General features: G+C 31.8%; 2 protein-coding genes across 3 annotated transcripts; one reads left to right on the top strand and one right to left on the bottom strand.

Annotated features, from left to right (window-relative positions):
• Positions 1-4,269: 4,269 nt before the first annotated feature.
• LOC139514346 (ubiquitin-like FUBI-ribosomal protein eS30 fusion protein) lies at positions 4,270-10,746 on the bottom strand. Of its 2 annotated transcripts, none has more exons than XM_071303454.1 (5): positions 10,626-10,746; positions 9,536-9,617; positions 8,372-8,510; positions 8,025-8,080; positions 4,270-4,439 (listed from the first exon to the last, which is right to left on the bottom strand). In XM_071303454.1, exons 1-5 carry the CDS (start codon positions 10,676-10,678, stop codon positions 4,314-4,316), a joined length of 456 nt encoding a protein of 151 aa, XP_071159555.1. In that variant the 5' UTR covers positions 10,679-10,746; the 3' UTR covers positions 4,270-4,313. The 2 variants fall into 2 exon arrangements, with proteins under 2 accessions (XP_071159555.1, XP_071159556.1); XM_071303455.1 differs by having other exon boundaries at positions 10,520-10,640.
• LOC139514339 (E3 ubiquitin-protein ligase RNF8-like) lies at positions 10,690-24,142 on the top strand. The gene is made up of 7 exons (XM_071303439.1): positions 10,690-10,878; positions 12,961-13,077; positions 15,265-15,771; positions 16,776-17,168; positions 17,867-18,071; positions 18,772-19,143; positions 20,314-24,142. Exons 1-7 carry the CDS (start codon positions 10,762-10,764, stop codon positions 20,352-20,354), a joined length of 1,752 nt encoding a protein of 583 aa, XP_071159540.1. The 5' UTR covers positions 10,690-10,761; the 3' UTR covers positions 20,355-24,142.
• The last annotated feature ends 1,260 nt before the right edge of the window (positions 24,143-25,402 follow it).

Here is a 25,402-nt window from a genome sequence, read left to right on the forward strand (position 1 = left end):
CGTAAGACTCACTTTAAAAGATAGAAAAATATGTATTTATAATAAAAGCATTGTACTAGATGCAAACCAGATGCTCCACAGGGCGCAGCTTTATACGACCGCAGAGGTTGAACCCTGAACGGTTGGGGCAAGTATGGACACAACATTCAAGATGGATTCAGCTCTAAATTTGGATTGTGATTAAATAGTTGACACCGCATATGTTTCTGACACAGAATGAATGTGGTCTAATGAACTTAATTTTTTTTTGCCTTTGAACAATTCACTATGCTGTTGAATATTAATCCTCTCAAAAAAATGTTTGAAGAAATTTTCTTTTTATTTATGAAATCTGAAATGAGAAAAATTGAACCCCCCCCCCCCCCACCCCCTAATATTTTTTTAACATCCCCCTTTCCCTTTGGACTTTAATGTAGACCAATTTGAAAACGGGAGCAAAAATTAAGAATCTACATACACAGTTAGATATGGCATATCAAAGAACCCCATTTATTCAATTTTTTATGAAATCAAACAAAGTTTAATTTTGGACCCCAATTTGGACCAACTTGAAAACTGGGCCAATAATCAAAAATCTAAGTACATTTTTAGATTCAGCATATCAAAGAACCCCAAGGATTCAATTTTTGTTATAATCAAACTAAGTATAATTTTGGACCCCTTGGACCTTAATGTAGACCAATTTGAAAACGGGACCAAAAATTAAGAATCTACATACACAGTTAGATTCGGCATATCAAAGAACCCCAATTATTCAATTTTTGATGAAATCAAACAAAGTTTAATATGGACCCTTTGGGCCCTTATTCCTAAACTGTTTGGGACCAAAACTTCCAAAATCAATCCAAACCTTCCTTTTATGGTCATAAACCTTGTGTTTAAATTTCATAGATTTCTATTTACTTATACTAAAGTTATGATGCGAAAACCAAGAAAAATGCTTATTTGTGCCCCTTTTTGGCCCCTAATTCCTAAACTGTTCGGACCTCAACTCCCAAAATCAATCCCAACCTTCCTTTTGTGGTCATAAACCTTGTGTTTAAATTTCATTGATTTCTATTTACTTATACTAAAGTTATTGGACGAAGACCAAGAATAATGCTTATTTGGGCCCTTTTTTGGCCCCCAATTCCTAAGCTGTTGAAACCAAAACTCCCAAAATCAATCCCAACCTTTCTTTTGGGGTCATAAACCTTGTGTCAAAATTTCATAGATTTCTATTTACTTAAACTAAAGTTATAGTGCGAAAACCAAGAAAATACTTATTTGGGCCCTTTTTGGTCCCTAATTCCTAAAATGTTCCAAAATCAATCCTAACCTTCCTTTAGTGGTCATAAACCTTGTGTTAAAATTTCATAGATTTCTATTTACTTTTACTAAAGTTAGAGTGCGAAAACTAAAAAGTATCCGGACGACGACGCCAACTTGATACCAATATACGACCAAAAAATTTTCAATTTTTGTGGTCGTATAAGAACTTGGCGGTATAATGAAAACCATGAAATTTTTGTTTTAGATGTCATTTGGATATTTCAGTTTTAGTTCAAGCTGTTCATTGGAACTTGTTTCAAATTTGTGATTTCAAATGTGATTTCGTGGGCCTTTTATTTTCGGTAATTGTTGAAGGTTGTACGGTGATCTTCACTTTCATTTACAGCTTATAATCCTTCCTTTTAAAGAAATCAGACAAACACACTAACAAAACTTAACTGAGCAAAGAGCCGTGAAAATGAAGTCAAGGTCAAATAAAACACGCGAGACTGACACATACAACATAAAACATTTCATTACACCAACTTTGACCACTGCACCATGAAAATGAGGCCAAGGTAAGAAAACACCTGCCAGTTGGATATGTACACTTTACCATCATTGCATACATCAAATATACTAGACCTATTGCTTATGGACTTGACCACCAAAACTTCACTTTGTTCACTGATCAGGAAAGCACATACCAAATATGGTTATTCTTTTACTCATAAGAGAGAAATTAACATTACTTTTTTGCAAGTAGTCACTGAACCATGAAAATGAAGTCAAGGACAACGATCATGTGACAGACGGAAACTTTGCAACATACTTAAGGCATATGTATACAAAGTATGAAGCATTCAGGTCTTCCACCTTTTAAAATAGAAAGCTTATTAGAAGTTAGCTAACGCCACCGCTGCTCACTTTTTCTATGTCGAGCTTTCTGCATGCTCGACAAAAAACCTTGACCATTGGTCATTCTTATGCATGTGACTCGAGTCTTGATGAACCATGCAATACAATATTTTTCTGATATATTACGAAACGCAGAAAAAATTTCCTAGATTCCTATTTACTTAAACTAAAGTTATGGTGCGAAGACCAAAAGTCTTCGAACGACGACGCCAACGTGATACCAATATACGACCAAAATTTTTTCAATTGTTGCGGTCCTATAAAAATGATTTATACCCGCGAACCCCCTTAATCTAAAGTTATTGTCCAGAAACCAAATGTGTCTTTGGACAACGACATCATACTATTTGTTGTAAATGTGTGTATTTGTTATTTCCAAGTACAGAAATATCATTATTATTGTATTAAGAGTGTATATAAGTTATCAGAAGTTATTTCTAGTGTATATTGAATGAGTAATTAACGTACGTTTTACTTTGTTATTAGCTGTATTGATAACGTCATATATTGCGCATTTTTGTCATGTATTGTTCAGAATGTTACCGTTGGGTCAATATTTTAAGCGTGAACCCAAAAGTGTTCATTTGTGAGCTCTTAACTGGAAGAATTAATATGTCTAGATTTGTTTATTCATAAGATTGTATTATTATAAGCATTTTGAGTCGAGGACTCGTATATTTTATGTAAGCGTTTTACGTTATGTTTTTCTTCCTGCTTAGAATATTTACTTCCGGTAATTTGAAATAAATACCAGTGCAACGTCACGTTCGTCAGTCTTTGCTGTGTTTACGTTTGGCTTGCAGCAAGGCTAATCCTGGGGGTTCCTAGAGGTAAGAAGCAGTGCATTTAGCTGGATGCCTCACAGTTTATATTATTTATAAGGGTCGTAGTTTAGAGGTAAGAAGAAGCGCAGATGCCTTGCATTTTATGGCATTGTAATATTTAAGATAATCCCATTTGGTCTGTACGAATTCAAATAAGACTATTATTTTAGTAGCTCCGCCCCGTATATAAATTATATATTATGGTTGGAATATTGTACTTGTATGGAAATATATCAGCTGTTTAATAAAAGTATCATTTTACTATTTATCATTTACTCACGCTACCAATGACGAGAGAGAACAGACAAAAGATTTGACGTCCGTATTTATTTATTATCCCTTGTATTTACTAAAAATAATGAGCCTTTTCTAGCTGGGGTAGGTAAGATATCACTCCTCCATGCCATCTGCCCCCAAACTTCAATACATTTGGATCAGCATCAATTCAACTAATTTGCATATTTTCCACACGTCCCATTTTACACATATCTCTTGGGGTTGAATCAGTTATACATTTTCTGCTTTTTGTTCTTTCAAGAATAATTGAGAAACAGAGAAAACATGAACTCCTACTTTCATGAAAACTAATTACCACTTTAGTGGAAAAGTTATATTGTGTACATGAACAAATGAGATCACCTTTTATTGACAAAATATTTTATACACCTTTATTGATTGTGTAGTGATCCCCTAATTTATATCAGAAAAGTGACAATGTTGAGAAAAATTGGCTGCATAAAAGATGAACTACATTTGTACCAGCTATTGTGCACAAATGATGCTCTTGCTTAGTTATAGTTAATAAGGAAATTGATCAGCAAAGAATGTAAACCCACTCAACACAGTTTGGCATTATTGCATGTAGCTTGATATAATTTCAGAAAGATTTTTATTTATTTTGTTTTTGAGAAAAAATGTGTTGAGAATTATGTGCATAGCTTTTAAGTGCCCATCTGGCAGCGGTGAAAACATGACAGACAAATCCACTCAAGTTCACATTGATTTTCAATAATACATCTGCACTGATTTATGAAATCTTCAAATACATTGATAATATAAACCTACATATAAATTTCATTTTAAAGAGAGCCCTGATAAGACAATTTTCAATATCAGTGATATTTTCAAGGAGCATAATCTTTTAAAATTAATTGATTGTCAAAATTGTCAAAGACCTTGCTAATTAAAACATTATATACAAGTTTCATGATAATCTGACAAGAATTAAGTTTTCATTTCAAATCAATTAATTCAAATACATAAGAATAACAGGTAGTTATTTACAATTTTTTTTATTTCTGTATCATGTTCATACAAAGTTTAGGAATTGGCATTAGGTCCCTTCCTTCGTCCAAATGTGGATACAACAACACCAAATCTTCTGTTGTATTGCATACGTCTCTTGGCACGGCCAGTCTTCTTCTTCTTGACCTCTCCCTTTTCAACCTTAATAACAGAACAAATACATGTTGATTTTTTTTCTTAAAATAAAAAAAATACATTCATAAACACTACTGGCTTCAGCAAACTGACCAGATTCATCATGCTTATCTTTCTTAGAATCTGGATTTTCCTTAATTTATACATTGTTATTATTAAAGTTATCAACTTGGCTTACATTTAATTAAAGCTGCATTAATGAAATCTTACTTTTACCCTAGACTTTTTAAACAATTTTACCCATATGTGATTCTTAAATATCCCATTGAATATGTGATAAAACTGATTACTTTTTTTAATTTCAAATAATTTAAAAGCAGATGTCAACAGACCTTGACAACTATTTACCACAAGGAAAACCCGGGTTTTCCCGGGCTGGGCAATACTCTTAGAAATGGGTGATAGTGGGCATTACTGGGCAATATGATTTTTTAAGCTTATTTTAACACAAAATAGTAAAGACTTGTTATAGTTTCATAGTATAACAGCTAAATATATACTTTTTATACAGATAAAATTCAATTTCATTCTCTTCTCTATTAATTTTATATATAGGCAGAATACAAGATTTGCACATTTAAAGATACCTTTTAATTACCAAGTATTGTTTCAATAATCCAAACTTTGAAAAATGCATTATATTGCAGTGTTTACGTGAATTGTTAATTCTAATTATTATACATTCATATCGCTAAATAAACACCCTACAGGGTCATGCCATTAACACTTATAAAATTGAAAGGACTGATTATTGTTACATAAACAAATCTGTGTTCTAATCTGAATAATTCCTTATTAATTAGTGACAGTACATTTGTACATATACATTATTTAAATGTGATGTTTCTTTAATACATGTAATTGTTCATTCTTAATAGGAGCTATATTCATTTGAAAAAAAATTATTTGCTTTCTATTTACAGTTTGCCAATCTAAACAAATGCTAAACAACAAAATAGGGTATAAATATCTTATTAAATGTATTGCCTTTGTATTTATCACTGAATCCTCTTTAAAATTAAGACAAATATTTTATATAACCCAGTATTGCCCAGTATTACCCACTAAAACCTGGGTTTTCCCAGTATTTCCCACTGGGCTGGGCAATACTCATAAAACCCGGGTGTTTGCCAACCCTGTATTAAAGGTTACATTGGCATTTCTATACTAACACTTCTATACATGTATCTGGTTCTTTAACTTTCTCCGAATATCACATATATAATTCATTAAATATTAGCAGCCAGTGTAATTTACATGTAATATATTAATAACCATTCTATCCTATCTTTAATAATTCAATTGTAAATATGTGTTTTCTAGCTTGATGGAGTCAGATTCTCCAGTGGTTCAATATTGTTTGGTTGTTTATTTAACATGTTACACACAAATTTCAACTACTAATGACCATAGATAACACAACTATATGTACACATAACCAGTCTGTTAAATGCTTTTAAAAACTAAGTTTCAAATTGAAAACCTACTTGACAGTGTCATGTGCTGAGTGTAATTGGACATCCTGATATGACAGGGTTCGACACTAACGGTAGTCCGGTGCCCCCCTAAAATCTAGGAGGACTACCAAAACATGGTTAATCAGTAGTCCTGTGGACCACCTGGAAATTTGTATATGGTCTAGCTATTTCAATGCTAAAAATTGGCATAAAAGTCCTCCCAATTATGTTTACATTTTTCAAAGACAGTGATGGCATTTGGAAGAACTTAAATTTTATATTGTTATTATGAAAGCACTTTTAAGATCCAGATTAGTGATCAGAATCTTCACAGTGTTTGTAACACATGGGATTTTCAATGTAAAATGAAAATGTCTAATAACCAAAATGTGAAGAAACTGCAGATTAGACAGCAAAGGTCAGCAATAAAAACGTAGGTGTCAGAGAAAAAAATACTTCCCAAATTTGGAAAAAAAAATTATTACCCCTAAAAAAAGAAACAGGAAGAGGTAGTTTGAAAAAAAATCCAACAATATTTTTTGGTGGCTTTCTTATTAAAAAAAACCATATAATGCATGTCATTCAAAATGGTATTAAAGACATTTTGTTTTAATAATAATGATAATAATAATAATTCTTTATTTAAAGAGGGTTACACAGTTAGCTGTAATCTTCCCTGAGGCCCTCATGAAATACAATGAAATATAACAAACAATTACAAAATATCAAACAGACACACATACATGAATAATGAAATAAAAAATTGTTATGAAATATACAATTTTCAAAACAGGTAAAAGTTACAAATTCATATATGACATGTATAGTATTGGCATCAACAATATCATAAGTTTGAGTAAATGTGTGAAAATTATTATGCATATAAAAAATGCATAGCTTCTTAATGTTCCATCAAGTAATTTTTTTAAATCTTTTTTGAATGAGCTTGTACTTGAGGTTGATTTTTTCAGGGATATTGGTAAGTTATTCCATAAAATAGATCCTGAATATATAAAAGATTTCTTATAAAGCTCTGTTTTGGCTTTTGGAACTTGTTAATTTTTGCAAGAGGCATTTCTCAAACAATATTGGTTTATTTCTGGCATTTAAACTTTTCAGGGAGATATAAAGGGGCTTCATTCTTAAGGCATTTATGCATCAAAACTGATTTGTGGTATGAGATTCTGTTCTCTACTGTCATCCATTCAAGCTGTTTAAACAGTAGAGCTGGTGATGAAAGTGGATCAGCATCTAAAATAAGTCTTGCAGCCCTTTTCTGCAATTTTATTATTCTGACTAGCTCATTTTTAGCACAACCACTCCAAATAATACAACAATAATCTATCAGTGGGAGAATATAACCATTATAAAATAATAGCAACATATCCACTGAATTGCTTTCAACAGTGATGATGAAGTTGACCTCTAGTTCACAAACAAAGACATTAATATATTGTATCACTACAAGAAAAATCTTATAAACTGTTTGAAGAATTAATGAAAACTTTGACTTATTTTTATCCTTTTTTTCTAAATAATTCTGGAATAAAAGGTCAAATAACTCCACCTAACAAGGCCTTAGAAATTGTCTCAGATTGCAGATTTTGCATTTCATTTTTCAAAATTTTCTGACGGTAAAAGTTCAGGAGTAATAAAATTTATTCACTGAATGTCAACTTTATTTTATCTGAAAAAAAAACAAAATATTTTCAAAACTCGAATGAATATTTGTGTGCTTTTGAGGTGCTCAGATGGCAGGAAATTGCATCTTATTTCGAAAAATTTTCTTGGGGGGGCATGCCCCCAAACCCCCCTAGCTAGTTCGGGCCGCGTTGTGGCCCTCACCGGTGATGGAGGTGGACTACCAGGACTACCCAAAATTTTTCTTGGTAGTCCTGTGGACTACATCACCTCTAATGTTAGTGTCAAACCCTGGCATATGTAATATGATGTCAACAAAAACATTTCAGCTGTGAAACAAGTCTATTATAGTCGGCCCTGTCTAGCCGAATGGTAATATACAATGAAGTGACGAAAAACAAATAACGATCTATGGACACTAAACTAGAAGAAATTCAATCTAATTCAGTGTATAATAATCTGAGTTTTGTATTATCATACAGAATAATCTTACCTTAGGTGTCTGTCCCTTGACCTTTCCTGCACGAGCAAGAGAACCGTGAACTTTACCTGTTGATAAAAAAAAATATTTTTAAATAAAGTTCAGGTAGGAATAGTCTAAAAGATTTGTATTGGCATTGGAAAGAAAGGAAGAAGATTCAAACAAAGACTCATATTTGTTGTATTATGTAAATTAGACTGCTAGTTTTTTCAGATGAATTAGTGTTTCATATTTTTCGTGTCAGGACTTTTGAACTGCTGACTATATGGTATACAAGTAGTTTATGCTCAAAGTTGAAGGCTGTAAGGTTGCTAATAAATATTTGATGAAAAAGTGGCCAAATTAAAAAAAAATATTACCTCCAAGCATTCTGAGGTCAACATCAAGAGTTGAAAGTTCATCGACGCTAGTTAGCTGAAAATCATCTTGTAAGGGTTTTCCTCCAAACATAATAACCTGTTCTTCAACTGGAAATCCATCCTTTGCTAGTAAAAAGCTCTAAAATCATAAAATTACAGGTTCACTTAAAATAATTACAAATCTATTAAAATGTCATAAATATGTTAATGATACTTGATAGTGATCAATCTCATTTTTGTTTGTTTTAATCATGTAATTAGGTTCTTGTTGTCCTGTTCTTAGATTGTATGTTTTGTTTTGTATACCATTGGTCTTTGTTTTGTGCCTGGCATCTTCCACAGCTTTTTTCAATATATCTTTCTTCATATTTCATGACTTTCATGTCATAAGTTATCTGATCACTGAGGAAAATGTGGAAACCAGTTTACTCAGAGAGCAGACCAGTGGGTTCTCAAGTGGTAGAAACAGGATGCTCTTGTTGTGGCTTTATATATAGTGTAATAATAATAAAAGATGGCCTTGTACAAAAAGGGTTGATACATCATTTACATGTACATGTATGTGGTCAGCCCAAGCTTTACATTAATTTATAACGGTATAGGCAATATTTAATCTTTCTATTCAAATCTAAATGTTTCTTGTGAAAGTCGACATTTGTTTCGTTTTCACAATACTTTTCCACTTTTAATCTTGTTTAACTTAACTTATCTATTCCAGTTGAATGCAATTGTCTTGACATACCCTACAAATCCAGTCCACTAGTGTGGAGCAGACAGTGAGAATCACAGGCTATAATCCAACTGAACACCATGTATACATATCAAATTACATGCTAAGACTAAAACTTACAGCAATTTGAATAGATACATTTTGTATTAAAATAAACAGCAATTTTCATATTCTGACAGGTACAATTAAATCATATTTTTGAAACATTCAGTCTGCATGGTTAGCCACTAGTCCAATGCCCCAGACTAGTCAAATTTCATTGGGACTAATAAGTTTTTGCAACTTTGTTTGGCCCAATAAGAAAAATGTCAGAATGTTGGTCTTCGGAGTTGAAAACATTTCTGATGCAGACGGAACATTAACAATAATCTGGATGTAAATTTTAAAATCTTATTGTGACAAAAAACATCTTTTTTTTTAATTTCTCTATTCACCTTGATATCTGCAATGGTTTCTGTTCCTGACACCTCAAAGGTGTGGGTTTGGCTACCCCGTACAAAAAGCTGCATGTTTAACCTAGAGATAAAAATAAAATAAACATGATAATTATGTTTCAGTAGGTCGAGTTGTATTCTTCATACACTAAATGCATTTCAATATCAATGAGAACAATATTCCGTCAAAACTACATGTAGTCGTGTAGATGTGACAATTTTAATTATATAGTTTTCTACAATACTTTTGTAAACCTACATCATCATCATCACCAACCTGACCAATCGTCAATGCTGTTTTAACTTTTTTGTTTGTTTGTTTTTTTAATTATTTTTCCTCCGATCCTGTAGGATGAATTTTCACTATTTTTTTCATGAGTTATAAACGTATTTACACTTTTGGTATTTAGCTGTATTGTGCCTCTGAATGACCTTATATCACCTCCGAATAACCTTTTGACGTCAAGCAACAATAACCTTTTAGTTGTGACGTCAAATGTTTTGAATTATGATGTCAAATTTACGGGAACCTGTGTGATTTTATGTAATGGCGGACAAATTTGCAAACAAGTGTAAATACGTCTATTGATGAGATGCGTCACAAAATCCTCCAATTTTAAAGAAATTATTCATTTTTCTAATTTTGGCTGGACAAGTTGGAACAGATTTGAAACAGACTGATACCAGGTTTTAAGATTAATATGATTTTATGAAAAATTTGTTTAGTAGGAGTCATCTTTTGAAGACAGTAGCCAGTGATCTCTCTCCTTAGTCTTGGTACCAATTCTTTCTGATATGATGTGGAGCGATTATCTGATTTGGTCATACACTGAATAAGAAAATTTCTAGCACTAACTTCATATGATATGTGTTCCAAATTAATTATTAATATTATATATTTATGGATATCCCGTCTTCAGCATGGGTGAGATTTACAGTTTATCAACATATGAAAAGCTGGAGTGAAATTAGCCGAGCACATACCTGTCTGTTCGTCAAAAAGTGGTCTGAGGAACGTGCAATATTTTATCAACTTTTAATATAGTGAAAATACATTAAAATAGGACAATAATCATCTAACAAGACTTACACGTGCTGGTGCAATGCAAAATCAGTCCAAAAAGGAAGTATATTTGTACGCATGCGTGGAAATACTACCCCGAAATCTATGACGTAAAGCACAAACGACTAGCGCAGAGCGCTCTCATCTAAATCGAGAAGCAAAAATGTCTCAGCAACTGAGCCAAACCAAAGACCAAGAAACAACATACATCCCTTGTCTTCATCGCATTGGCGATAATGTTAAGAAGCACAAGCTTATTAGCCTTGAAAAGAAAACCGAAGTATGCTATTTACATAAATTGTCCTTTCAAAAATATATTATAACCATGATATAAATACGTAATACAAATAAATCTTATGAGGTCCAGAAAAGTTATAGATACCCCTCTCTCTGTAGACAATAAACATAGTTGAGGTTCATCAATACACTTTAACAAAATGACTGTGTTTACACCATGAAATTTTCTCTGAGTACAGACAAAACTGATTTGAAAAGTTTTTTAGCCTGGCAGCATCTATGGTCTAGCTGCGAATGAAGTTCTTTTGATGATTTTGATATTTGCGGACAGTAAATTATGCCAAAAAAAAATTTATAAGACAATAGAGCTACGTTTTCTCAGCTAGGCAGCACATAGATAGTGGGTCTCATTAGGGTCTAAGCGTGATGCGGGATTGCCGTTTTTTTTAATAAGCGTGACACGTGAAATTCTGTATTCTGTAGGTGTCGCTGTTGACACTGGATTGTCCCTCTTTTAATTGTTCAAGTCTCGCGTGTAAATATTTCACTCTGGTAAACAACTCACTTGTACTTTAAAATATATACTTTTAGGTGGCAACTGTCAATGACTGTGCTTAACATATTTTGACAAAAATCAGTGATATTGTTGGCTTTTTTCAAAACTACCTGTACCCTTTTTTATTGGGAAAATATGCGTAATTTTCATCAAATTGGGAAATTTAGATTAAACAATGAATTTGACTGAAACTTCAATTTACAGACCCGCTTTCAAGAGTCAAACCCTGTTTAAAAATAAGACTGCTTTTGTCAATGATGATACATAAATAGACCCTCAAATCTGCACATATAGTAATTTTAGGCTTGTAAAATGTATACACTAGTGTTTTTCAGTTTGTATTCATGCAAAATAACTACTGAGACTGCACTGTTTGGGAAAAAGTTGTCTTTTTGGGAATAATTTTAAGCCATTTTTTTTTCAAATTGGGATTCTTCTCCAGGGGAAAAAGCCTTTATTCTCCATTAATTTAAGGCAAACAATTACACTGAAAATTAAAAACATAATACATTTATTAATTAACATGAAAATTTAAAGGAAAAAAAAAAGAAATAATAATTAATATTTCATTAATCAAACCGGCGTGACTCGCAAATAAAGCCACCCAACAATCGCATTAGTGTTTCATTAGAGATGGAGACATTGTCGTTTTTTTCCATCATGACAATAAAAGTTCCAAATCAATATGCAACGATCCTGTGTTTAAGTATATCTCATGTATAAGTTTCTGTCTAGCCTCTTCATAATTTTCACAAAATAGTAAATAATGTAATTTTTTAGATGGTATCCGGATCTTAAAATTCTAATAATTTTTGCTGTTTTATGATCTGGATAATCAAATGTTGATTTTTTGCTGACAATCTGATGAAAATTGTAATAAAATCTTCCTGTATCACTATTATCCCATCTATGTTGCCACTTTTTCACTAAAATTCTTGCTGCTGTTTTAATATCTTGTTTAGTTACTGTAATATGAGCTTCTTTTTTAATTTGATTTGCCTCTTTAGCTGCATGTCCTGGGGTCCATTCAAAATTAATTTTTATTCCACGATGTTTTTGGATAGATTTAATAAGGGAGTTGGGTTGGCAAGAACCTTCTGTAAAAGCAACAACTGTTGCAGGAGATACTGTGTTAAGTTTGTTTAATATTACATTTTTTCCTGTGATTTCTTGTTTCTTTTAGTAGGCAGGACTTTGACACTCAAAAACATATCCATTATATTGTAGAGTCATTTAATTACTGATATGGTACAGAAACAAAGATGTTCTCTATTGTACATGTAACATGTAACCAGTAGGGCTTTTATATCTTAAAAATGTTTCATCCCAGTAAATCCTTTTTTTTCAGTTTTCAGAACTTTTTCAATCCAAGGTCGGTGGTTTTCTCAGTAAATGAAGATTATTGGACTCAACTTACATGATTTTGATACATTGTACATCTTTGGATTCACTTATTTGGAAAATTAAATAATAGTCCTTGCAGATTTTCATGACTGCAGAATTCAATGGAGTTGTCATGGTGAGACTCCTGCTGTATTTTATTAAAATATCTGTTTATTTATCTTGTAGGTTACTGTAGGGAGAGCGCCAGATGTCACAGTTTGTCTCTTGTCTAACATGATATCAAGATGTCATGCCATATTCAAATGTAATGACGAGGGACAGTGGACTGTGAGAGACAATAAGGTACGTAATAGCCACATACAATCTTATTTAATTCAATCCTTTGTCTGAAGTTATTGTTTGAGAAATAAATAAAGATGTTTTGATCATACATGTACATGTATATTGATTTATCCTGCAATTGGGTGTTGTACTATACAGATAAAGCCCTACAGATATTGCTATGCTGTATCTGTATACTATACAGATAATGCTTTAAAGCTCCGCCCACTGCCAGACTGAGTATTATATGAACCTGTGTGACCTCAGAATGTGTATTGCAGTTGCATTCCAATGACGTATCAATTGCGAATTAACGATTACTTTTATACGTTCTGTTTGTTTTCAAACATTTCTTTAGAGCAATAAGAAACACCAATTTTCTGATAACATACACACATGAACAGCAGTCTTTTCTACGATGACAACTATCGATTTCAAAACTTGAATGTGTATGATTGTGTAACAAAAACAACCATGTCAATTTCAGCATGCATGTTTAGTGAATGTCGAGTCTGAAGCATAGGACAACTCGTACACTCCTGTTTCAAATTGGACAATGTTTTGTTATTTGTTTTTACTGTTGAAATTAGTTGTTATGTTAAAATAGATAATTATTCACCTTGAGTGATGTATTATTGTTGACCATTCAAGATTCTTTCTTTGCGAACCCGTCTTCAGCTGAATGTGTGATTACTGTATTGTATTATTACACGGGCCTCAAGAGATTTCAAATTGAAAATAAATGCAAAACATGTGTTTTTGTGTCTTTCAAAACACAAATATATATACAGAATTAATAACTTGCCTCGAAACAGGTGTAATAGCTCGCTAAAAGCTCGCATACACCTTGTTTCCTAGCCTCGTACAAATACAGCTGATATTTAAAGGCACTAAACAGTTATTGTCTATGTATCAGTGAAGTGGAGACAACACAAGCAATGACAAGTACATTTATTTATAGGGCAGTTAAATCTTAAGGTCAGTTGTTCCCAGTCAACAAAATGTCTAAAGTAATCTGATCTAAGAACAAAATTTAAGTATAAAAAATGTATAAAGCATATCCTGATATCTTATAAGTCACCTGCCGAATAAGGTTCAACAATGAAAAACAAATATTGTTTTGTCTGAACTGTTATGGTCAGTTACATTGTAGAAACCCTTTCCGCCATTGATTTATTTTTTTGCGTACTTGATTCGCATAGGATTTTTCAATAAAATGCTGAAAATATGCTTTAAAGTATTAATGCATTACAAAAAAACAAATATTTCATCAAATGAATGTAAGTTGGATATTCCTTTGATATTCCTTTTCATATTGGATACAAATTTTATTAAGTCTACTACAGACACTTTGTAGTCATAGTGTTTGAACTGAGGTACTACGCAGGCGTCAAAAGGCGTCATTATGGAGAAAAGCGGGTGGCGTCAAAAGGAGGAAAGAGTTAACCATACATGTGAAATAAGCCTGTAGTGTATAAAGTGTTAAACAACAATAAATAATCTGGAATAATTCTGGAACCAAGTTTTCATGAATATTTAAAAAAATCCTTTAAAATAGATTCTGCTAAACGTGTCTTTAATTTTTTTATTCCATGGCCACTTTAAAAAGATATGAAAAACTACAAAATCAGAATTCGCTGTTTAAGAATTCACTGGTGTATTAGTATTCATTGTTTGTTCTTCTAATGAAAACATCATCAATCATGCCGTTGAATTTCATTGTTTAGGTATTTAGAACTTAGATAACATTTGGTATATATTTTTGAAAATATTATCTAGAATCATGCATTAGATTCTAACACTTTCTATTACTTAAAGTGATTATAAAAAGAGTCCAATTTGGTAATTTATTAGATAGATTTTGTTGTTGTGTGTTTAAAATTTGAAACAGCTGGAGATGTGCCTAAAATTTATCAATATGGCAAGCAGCCTGTGCTTAATGGAAACACTACATTGATAGAAAAGTGTAATATTTTATACCTGTTAAAATAAAGATAAGAATATGTGGTATGATTGCCAATGAGACAACTCTCTACCAGAGACCAAATGACATAACAATAAATAACATTGAAGGCCTTCAACAATGACCAAAACCTTTACTATAAAAGGCCTCAAAATGACAAATGTAAAACAATCCAAACAAAAACCATTGTATAGGTTCAAAGCCTGAGTTTGTCATTTGAAAAGTTTCTATTTCTATATTTTTAGAGCCTGAATGGAGTTTTTGTCAATAAAAAGAAACTAGAACCAATGTGTCTTCAAAAGCTGGTTGATGGGGACACAGTTCAGTTTGGAGTTACTAAAAATAGTGAAGAACCTCCAGAATTCCTGTATAGATTTCACACCAATCTAAAAATCAAGAGAGCAAGACCAAAGTCTCTAGATGAAGTTGACTGTGCCACACCAAAGCGACAGAAACCCATGCCAGTCGCATGTCAAGGACCTAGCAACCAAAAAAATCCTGAGTGGTCACCTTATCAGGAATATAAAGACAAATTAAAACAGCAAGAAGAAGAAATGGCAAGAAAGATGAAGGAATATGAACAAAAGTTATCTGAAATGAATAGTGTTTTGAAGGACAAAGAAGAAACACAGGCAGCTATGAAAAATGAGCTGGAAGAGGAAAAGAAGAGGAGAGAAGAAAACATGAAGAAAATGGAGGAAACAATGAAGAAAAAGCAAGAGGAAATGGAAGATGAACTTAGAAGAAAAGAGGTAAGACTAAAAAGAATAGGGACTTTCTGATATCTGACGTACATTTTAATTTTCCCCTGATCATATTCTTATCTTTTAAAGATAATTTAATATTTTGCTCGATTCTTTATGAGTTATAAATGCTTAACTTGCTGATAATTGTATGACAACACAATTATTAAACAAAGAAAGAACTTTTGAAATTTTTGATAATATTTTGTTTTTATTCCATATCTTCTCAAATATATTTCTATCTCCTGGCACTCCTGCTTCCTCCACCAATGAAAATAGGCCACCATGAAATGGCCAACTGCGCTGAAACATCATGCAATCAATATATATATTAAAAAATGTATATGAAAGGCCTGAAAAAAATACATGTGTTTTTGAACCTCATTTTAGTGCCTTGCCCAAGGATGACTGGGGATACGAAATATGGTCACTTGGTCTTCTTCCTACTGACACTAAAACACTTGCCAAAGTGGGGCGTCCCTTTGGCTGTGCAGGATGTATCAAGTTTGCAGCTGCGTCTGTTCAGAATGGGGAAGATAAATCTGATGCCTCGTGTCACCCTCTTTGCATGTTAGGAACCCTTGCAACAACTCTTTGAGGGGTCCTAGGTGGCCTGTCAGTTGCAAGGAAAAGTTTCAGATAAAACTTTGATTTTTTTTTTACTTTCTGACTTAATATCATATTATATTTCCAGTAGATGTTTTTAAAATATATTAACATCATAAGTATTTATACATTTTGTTTGAGTTCATAGATGAATGTAAAAGTAAGTACATACAGGCCTGACATCGTACATGTAGTTCAGTATATTATACTTTACCTTTGGTTAATTAATTTCTGTAACATTGCTTGTTATTTTACAAGAAACTTGTTTCATATGCCCCTAAGGCCCTAGCTAACTATCAATAATTTCAATACGTATTTCAAAATTTTACATTGAGGAATTTACAAATAATTAATTTACTAATATTCTTCAGCAAACAAGTTCTCATGAATTTTAATTCTTAATTCAGGAAGCAGAACAACAGATGAAAGAAGAACTGGAAAATAGATTGTTAGAGAAAGAAGCTACACTGCTTGAACAGTTGCAGGTGCAGAAAGAAGGATTAATTGAAGAAAAGGAGAAAGTAGAACAAAGTTTACGTGTAGCTATGGAAAAAGCTTTGGAAGAAAAAAATAAAACTTTAGAAGAAGAATTAATTAAGCAAAAAGAGAAACTAGAAACAGTCATTTTAAAGAAAGAAACTGAACAAAAAATGTTAGAAGCACAATTAAATGAAGTGAAAGAAGAAAAAGACAAACAGACAGAGGCAGTGTTACATGCCAAACAAGACATTTTAACTAACTTTGCAGATTTAATGGAAACTGAGTTACAGTGTAGTATTTGTAACGAACTTTTTGTACAGGTAGGCTCGAATTTGTTATGGAAGTATACATGTATGAAGTCTAGTCATTGTTATATATGTGATTATATTCTAAGACCTACATGTAAGTAAGTACTTAAGTACATGATGCAAACAGGTTTCATATAGCAACATTGATTTGTATATTTCATGGACTTCTGGTGACTATAATCAGTAGTTCTAGTCCTATCTGATCTCTTGTTTTCACTGTCTTGTCAGAAGATGGGGTTAATGCAATTACAGAAAACATTGCAACATTTAAAATGAAGTTTTAATTAATGTGAAAAATGCTATATCAGGTTCACAATTATAAGCACTCACATTCATCATTTTAGCAGTATAAATTTTCCTGTATGAACATTTGCACTTCCATAAGTTATTTTTACCAATAAACTGGGAATAACATATACACTTCACAATAATCATTATAACAAATGCTCATTAACTTCTGAATTTAGCAAGTAATTTAAAGTAACATCAAAGGAAAATTTCTAATCTTTTCAAAATAAAAAGCCATGTTTTGAGATTAATTTTCATAGCCTTTTAATACTCTTGTTTATTTATTTTTATTCTTTCAGTATATGTTCTTGCTTAAAGTATAATGATTATAAGTCGATACCAGAAAAGTAAAACTTATGCTGTTTGGTCAAAATGAATCTCATTTTCTCGGACATGTTTTTTATTGCTTTTGACTTTTGTAGGCGACATCATTGAATTGTTCTCATTCATTTTGTGCATTGTGTATACAACAATGGATGAAAATCAAGAAGGAATGTGCTGTGTGTCGAGCTCCTGTAACAACAACAATGAGGGCAATTTCTCTAGATAATTACATAGATACTATGGTTTCACATCTTAGTGATGAGCTTAAGGAAAGAAGAAAACAGTTGGTGGAAAGCAGAAAAGGTAACAAAAGAAAGTATGTTGGAATAGAATCAATAAAATGTCTTTACTAGCATATCTTTTAAAGACATTCTTTTTCTCAGCTGGTGGTTAGCTAACTAGTGTGTGGTAATTATCTTATCAAACCTAGTGGATGAGATGGCATGTTCATGTTTTGAATAATCTATAATCCATTTTAACATTGGATGAGTAAAAAAAAAAATTAAGCACCACAAATCATGCAAGACTTAGAAGTCTCAGACACCTTGATTCACCTGACAGGTAAACAAATACATGACATCAATCAATCTTTCTGAAGTTGTGTTTAATATCTGAGTGATCTGCAATTAGAGAAATATAACTTATAGTAATAATTGGATTAGTTTGTTGTAAAAATTACAGTTAAACTGTTTTAATTAAGAAGAATTTTGAGTGAAATCTACATACAGTTTTTTATATACGAACCTATGAGTTTCAAGTACAAAAACCTTTCAAAATAGGTTGTTTATATTTGAAGGAAAAAAAACTATCAGAGCTAGCAAAACATGTGGATGCTTGACAGAAATATCCACAGATGAATATTAGTATTCATCAAATAACAATGAATCCACAGTATACCCCATATCTTCTTTTATTTAACATAAAAAATGCTTGATATTATTTAATATTATATGCACTTATTTTTGAATGAATTGTAATTCATTATTTATATATTAAATTTTAGGTGAACAACAAAAGTTTAATGAAGAAAACAAACCAAAACCTCAAGTACCTGCAGCACGAGGGCGTGGCCGAGGTGGAAGACGAGGACGTGGTGCAAGAGGAGGAAGAGGTGGTGGGGCCAACAACCCAATAGTGGTACCTGCTGCTAATCCATTAACCAATGCTGCAGGACATCATCCTATTATTGTTGAGGATGATTTAGAGATAGATGGTGTTGAAATCACAATCGGAGATGACGATGTAGAGGAGAGCAGTAACCCATATGCAGATTCTGATGACTCTATGGAGATTTCTAATTCATCCGATGATTCCGATTATGTACGAGGGGACGAGGATGCTTATTATGGTGGTTATGGAACTTGTTACAGATGTGGTATGTTATCATACATGAACATTAAAAACTATTAAAAAACAGATGTGATTTAAACCTTAATGAGACATAACACAATTAAGCCTACAAATAAAAGTAAAATAACAAAAATACCAAACTCTGAGGATTTTAAAGTCCCTTAACAAATGGCAAACTCAAAAGCGGAAACGCATCAACGGAATGGATAACAAATGTTATATCCTTGATTTGGTACAGGCATTTCCTACACAAAAATAGACTTTTGAGAGGTTATAAAAAAAATCAAAGACCTTCAAGTATCCAAACTTTTTGCATGTGCATAGAAGTGAAAGAATCTGTTTGATAAAACATATTTGCTATTTGCAGTTTGTAAAGACACTTAGAAATAACTGTATTGACAAAATCCTAAGAAAAATAAATCTACAAGAATCACATGAATGTAAAAGATATTGTTGTATGTCTTGTTAAATGTATGATGATTTCTTGTGTTTAGATATAATGAAATTTAGTCCTGTGATTTTTTAAGGGCCGAATGCCCTAATTGTATACATTAAATACAGAAGACTTTGCTTTCCTTTATTATTGCAGCAGACCTTATTCCTATTTGGGACACTTGACTAAAGAATCACTGAAACTTGAACTTGAAGTCATCCAACAATCACTTTTGCTTTGTAGTGTCTGACGTGAATCTTTGTGATGTCCAGTAATGGCGAACAAATAGCATTAAAGTGTATTGATAAACATTAAGCTTACTGTAAACCAACTTAATTTCTCGAGCGATTAATTTTGCGACTTTCGCGAGTAGAAAAATAACGCGAAATTAAATCGTCGCGAATATGTTTAACTTGGATCTTTCCTCATTAAACTACATCAAGTTAATTAGAAAATCGCAAAATTAAATCGCCTTGAAGTAGACTAGCTGGAGATAAACGCAAAATAAAGTATCCACGAAAATAAGTTGGTTTACAGTATTCATTTGGATTACAGGAAATGCTGCATGGAAAGGCAAGATTTATTTTTTTGGGGAAATCATACCAGAGAACTCTAAAAACATCACAAAAATTTCTGAAATTAAAGTACTGTAGTAATCCTAGTTTGATGAATTCATACTTTCCAACTTATCAAAAGGAATAATTTTTATGTTATCAAGAAATCTTCCTAACAATATTATTGTGATATTTGTTTTATTTGTAGGTTCACGTGGTCATTGGGCAAATGGATGTCCTTTTGGATGAAAAGGTTGTACAAAAACTATATGTGCTTGGAAGTTACCAAAGAGTGTTCAAGACAGAAAACTTTATACTCAGTATTACCAGATGTGTTCATTATTAACATTACATATATTTACAATGTGAAATGATAACAGATAGTTGTAGATTTATTATCAAATGATTGTTAGTATGTGCCTAAACTAAATTCTTTAGTATAACACCAAAAAGACCAAAACATATATATGAAATTGATTAAAAGTTTTTTGTGTTTGGCTTACCCAATGTGTTCATAGTTAGTATTGGAAAGGGTAGTAAGTGGAAAACCACTACTATTTTGGTACAGTACACTCCGGCAAATCGGATACCCAAAATGTCTGCTAAAAATATCCGATTATCTGATATATTCGATTAGGCAATGAATGTTTATTCATTGAATATTCTGTGATAATGAGTTGATCTAATCCTGAAATGTTTAACACCCTGACAATTTCTACATGTGTGAAAGGCTGGAGGGTTAATGAAGTGATTTTCATCAGTTACATCAACACAGTGTTTTAGTAAAAAAAAATATCAGCTGATTATGTAATCAGTAATGTTTAAATTTGTTTGCAGTTTTTAAATCCTATATTTATTAAAACAAATTAAATATCCTAAAATATTCATGTGAATTATCATCTACCATCCATAGTTAGTGTCTTTATTTGTTTTGTAAACAAATTAGTATCCATTATTTACATTATCTCACAGGTAAACTAATTTGGCTATAAATAGATCAAAGCATTTGTGGATAATCTCCAAACTAAAATTGTATTTGTTATAATTTTATTTCTTTGAATAATCAAATTTGAATTTATGAAAAATAATCATTATTGTTAAAATATAATTGCATCAAGTTTATGTTTTCTGAAGACTATTTATTTATTTATCATGGTTCTAGAGGCTTCCTCACAAATTTGTTAAAAATCCAATATGGCGTCCATGACATGTGTTTACTTTTGCACATGTGAAAAAAATATTTCTGACAAAAGTCAGATTTCTCTGGTCAAAAGGGATATATATTTAACAAGAAATAGTTCCTTTTAATTCAGTAAAAACAAAATCTTCTTGTCTGCAAGATTGTAAATTTGCAACTTCCAGGTCCATTTCCTGTCAGAAAAGCATTGAAAATATCTGATTGGGCATGGTTTTGAACAAATTTACCTGAATATTCTTATCCGATTTGCCGATATATTCTTTTATCCAATATTCGATTACACAATGAAATTAACATTAAACATATAGGGAAGGGTTTGGTGTTTTGAAATAATATTACAATAGCTGATATATTCATTTAGCTGATATCCGATTAGGTGGAGTCTACTGTATTGGTTTATAGTGCAAAATATATTCAGATTGCATATTAATCAAATTCTAAATACTTTTCTTTGTTACTTTGAGAATGCCTCATATTGGAATGCTGAATAAAAATTGATACATAAAACAAACAATATTCATCCACTGTAGAAGGAAAGTTTCAAATTTATTTGTACTCTACTGTTTGGCAAGCCTAATTCTTTTCTGTTTCTAAAGCTTGTATACATTTTTAACTCACCTGACCTGAAAGGTCAAGTGAGCTTTTCTCATCACTTGGCGTCTGTTATCCGTCGTCCGTAAACTTTTACAAAAATCTTCTCCTCTGAAACTACTGGGTCAAATTTAACCAAACTTGGCCACAATCATCATTGGGGTATCTAGTTTAAAAAATGTGTGGCGTGACCCTGCCAACCAACCAAGATGGCTCCCATGGCTAAAAATAGAACATAGGGGTAAAATGTAGATTTTGGCTTATAACTCTAAAACCAAAGCATTTAGAGCAAATCTGACATGGGATAAAATTGTATATAAGGTCAAGATCTATCTGCCCTGAAATTTTCAGACAAATCGGACAACCGGTTATTGGGTTGCTGCCCCCGAATTAGTAATTTTAAGGAAATTTTGCAGTTTTTGGTTATTATGTTGAATATTATTATAGATAGAGATAAATTGTAAACAGCAATAATGTTCAGCAAAGTAAGATCTACAAATAAGTCAACATGACTAAAATTGTCAATTTACCCCTTTAGGAGTTATTGCCCTTTATAGTAATTTATTAACAATTTTCATAAATTTTTGTAAATGTTTAGAAAATATTTTCCACTGTAATTACTGAGCCAAGTTCATTATAGATAGAGATAATTGTAGCAACAAGAATGTTCTGTAAAGTAAGATTTACAAACCCATCATGATCGCCAAAACACAATTTTGTCATGAATTTATCTGTGTCCATTGTTTAATATGCACATAGACCAAGGTGAGTGACACAGGCTCTTGAGAGCCTCTAGTTTATATTTTTTCTTCAAATGTATGAATATTGTATTTGTATTCAGTGAGATTGATGTTTTGATTGGAAGATAAAAATACCAGTGCTTTTATTTTGCATTTACATAGATACAAGTGTTTCAGTATGAAGAACTCAAATTTCTTTTTCAAATCTTGTTGCTTTTGGATTAATATTTCAACACCTTGTGCACAGATGTAAAAGGTCTAGACTTATGTTTGTGAGTGTTTTGATGACTCCTGTTTAAAAGGAGCAAGTTGAACAATGTGACAAGGTTTTAAACAGAAACCAAAGATTTAGTTTTGTTATTTTTCTAAAGAAAAAAAAACAATGTCTTCTTTATTTTATTCTCACTTTTTACTCTTATATAAATGTTTGATTTATTGGTAGTGCTATTTACAATGCATCAGCATACATACATTTTGTAAGTAATGATAGAAGTATCCTTCTAATGGCATTTTGCTATAAATAGCTACCAGTAATTTTTGTTGTTTTATTTACATTGGCAGTTGATTACTATGCAATATAACATTTTTATATTTTTTTTCAACATGATACACTAAATATTAAATTTTGATGTATGGAATATGGTAAATGCTGTTTTGAGACTGAAATAAAAGAAAAAGAAATTGAATTAATAATGAAAAAAATAGGAAATTAAATAAATACGAAATTTAGACAGGTTTTACTCAAGAAAAAAGATAAATAAGTCAAATGGTAACATGGTTACAATTCTTGCCAGCAATTTCATTTGACCTTTAAGATGCATTATTCACAGACCTATCAAAATGATGAGAAAAAAGGACTTGACTAGATATTATTATATGTGAACATGATTTTCATATTGTTTTATAACACAAATTGACTTAAATATTTTGTAATGAGGATTGTATCAAATATGTACTTATATTGTTTACTTTTTTTTTAAATGCCTGTCATATGAATTTTTGTCTATTGAACTACATCTAAGGATAACTATACCGATAGTTTAGAAAAAAACTGCAATATTCAGCATAATTTTAGATTCTGTGAAGTCTAAAAAAAAAGAATCCTGTAACTTAATATAGCACATGGTACTTAAATTGATTTATCTACAAAATGGTGTATAACACTGCTCCCTTTCTTTTTGTAATCATTTGCCAAGTTTGTCAATTGCAATTATTTTGTCTTCCAATTTTTTTTTTGGGGGGGAGGGGGGATATCTTCCTATATTTATAAATGTAAACACATTGCCGGTAAAAATTACTAAAATTTCATTTATCAGATCTTCAAAGAATTTTAAGACATGTTCGTTTCTTTTTTGTATGTGTTTAAAGGATGGGGACAAACACATATCATGCTTTTTTTTTTTAAAGCAGCTGTTTATTTGATATATAAAAATGAGACTTAAGATTTGTTTTAATTGTTACAAAATAAACAAATAAACTGGAGAGTTCCATGCTCCTGTAGTACAGTTTTCAGTGTTATTGATTAAGAATTTCTTAAAAACTTTGCATGACAGACTGAAAATATTTTGCAAGAAAATCCATTATATGTTCATGAATTTCTATTGACTTTGTCCTCAGTAATAGAGTTGTCTTTCCATCTCATAGTTCCAGGATTTCAACTGACAAGACATTGTAAACTTCTCTTGAACTGAATTTTAATGTGCGTATTGTTATGCGTTTACTTTTCTACATTGGCTAGAGGTATAGGGGGAGGGTTGAGATCTCACAAACATGTTTAACCCCGCCGCATTTTTGCGCCTGTCCCAAGTCAGAAGCCTCTGGCCTTTGTTAGTCTTGTATTATTTTAATTTTAGTTTCTTGTGTACAATTTGGAAATTAGTATGGCGTTCATTATCACTGAATTAGTATATATTTGTTTAGGGGCCAGTTGAAGGACGCCTCCAGGTGCGAGAATTTCTCGCTACATTGAAGACCTGTTGGTGACTTTCTGCTGTTGTTTTTTTCTATGGGCGGGTTATGTCTCTTTGGCACATTCCCCATTTCCATTCTCAATTTTATATCTGATAAAGTGAAGTGTTTGAAGCTACAGACAGTTTGATTTGATATATTATAAAACTCTGAAATCATTTTTATACGATCGCACACATTTTTGCGGTTGTATATTGGTATCACGTTGTCGGCGTTGGCGGCTGCGTTGTCAGCGTCTTCTGAAGACGGATGGTTTCCGGATTATAACTTTAGTATAAGAAAATAGAAATCAATAAAATTTTAGGACAATGTTTATAACCACAAAAGGAAGGTTAGGATTGCTTTTGGGGGTTTTGGTCCCATTGGTTTAGTAATAAGGGGTCCAAAACTTACATTTATCGAGTTTTAGGACAATAAATTTTGTACAAGTATTTCAATTACTCTGAAATTATACCACAATGTTCATACTATTAAGTAGAAGGTTGGGATTTATTTTAAGGGTTATGGGGCAAACACTCTAGGAATTAAGGGCCAAAAAGGGGCCAGAAACAAGCATTTTTAGCTCACCTGGCCCGAAGATTTTTCTTCAAATATTTCTTTTGAGGAAATTTATATTCAACAGCATAGAGTATTACTCAAAAGCAAAAAAAAAAAATTATAGTTCATTAGACCACATTCATTCTGTGTCAGAAACCTTTGCCGTGTCAACTATTTAATCACAATCCAAATTCAGAGGTATATCAAGCTTGAATGTTGTGTCCATACTTGCCCCAACTGTTCAGGATTCGAACTCTGCGGTC

This window comes from Mytilus edulis, chromosome 3 (genome assembly GCF_963676685.1).
Source record: "Mytilus edulis chromosome 3, xbMytEdul2.2, whole genome shotgun sequence".
Classification (NCBI taxonomy): domain Eukaryota; kingdom Metazoa; phylum Mollusca; class Bivalvia; order Mytilida; family Mytilidae; genus Mytilus; species Mytilus edulis.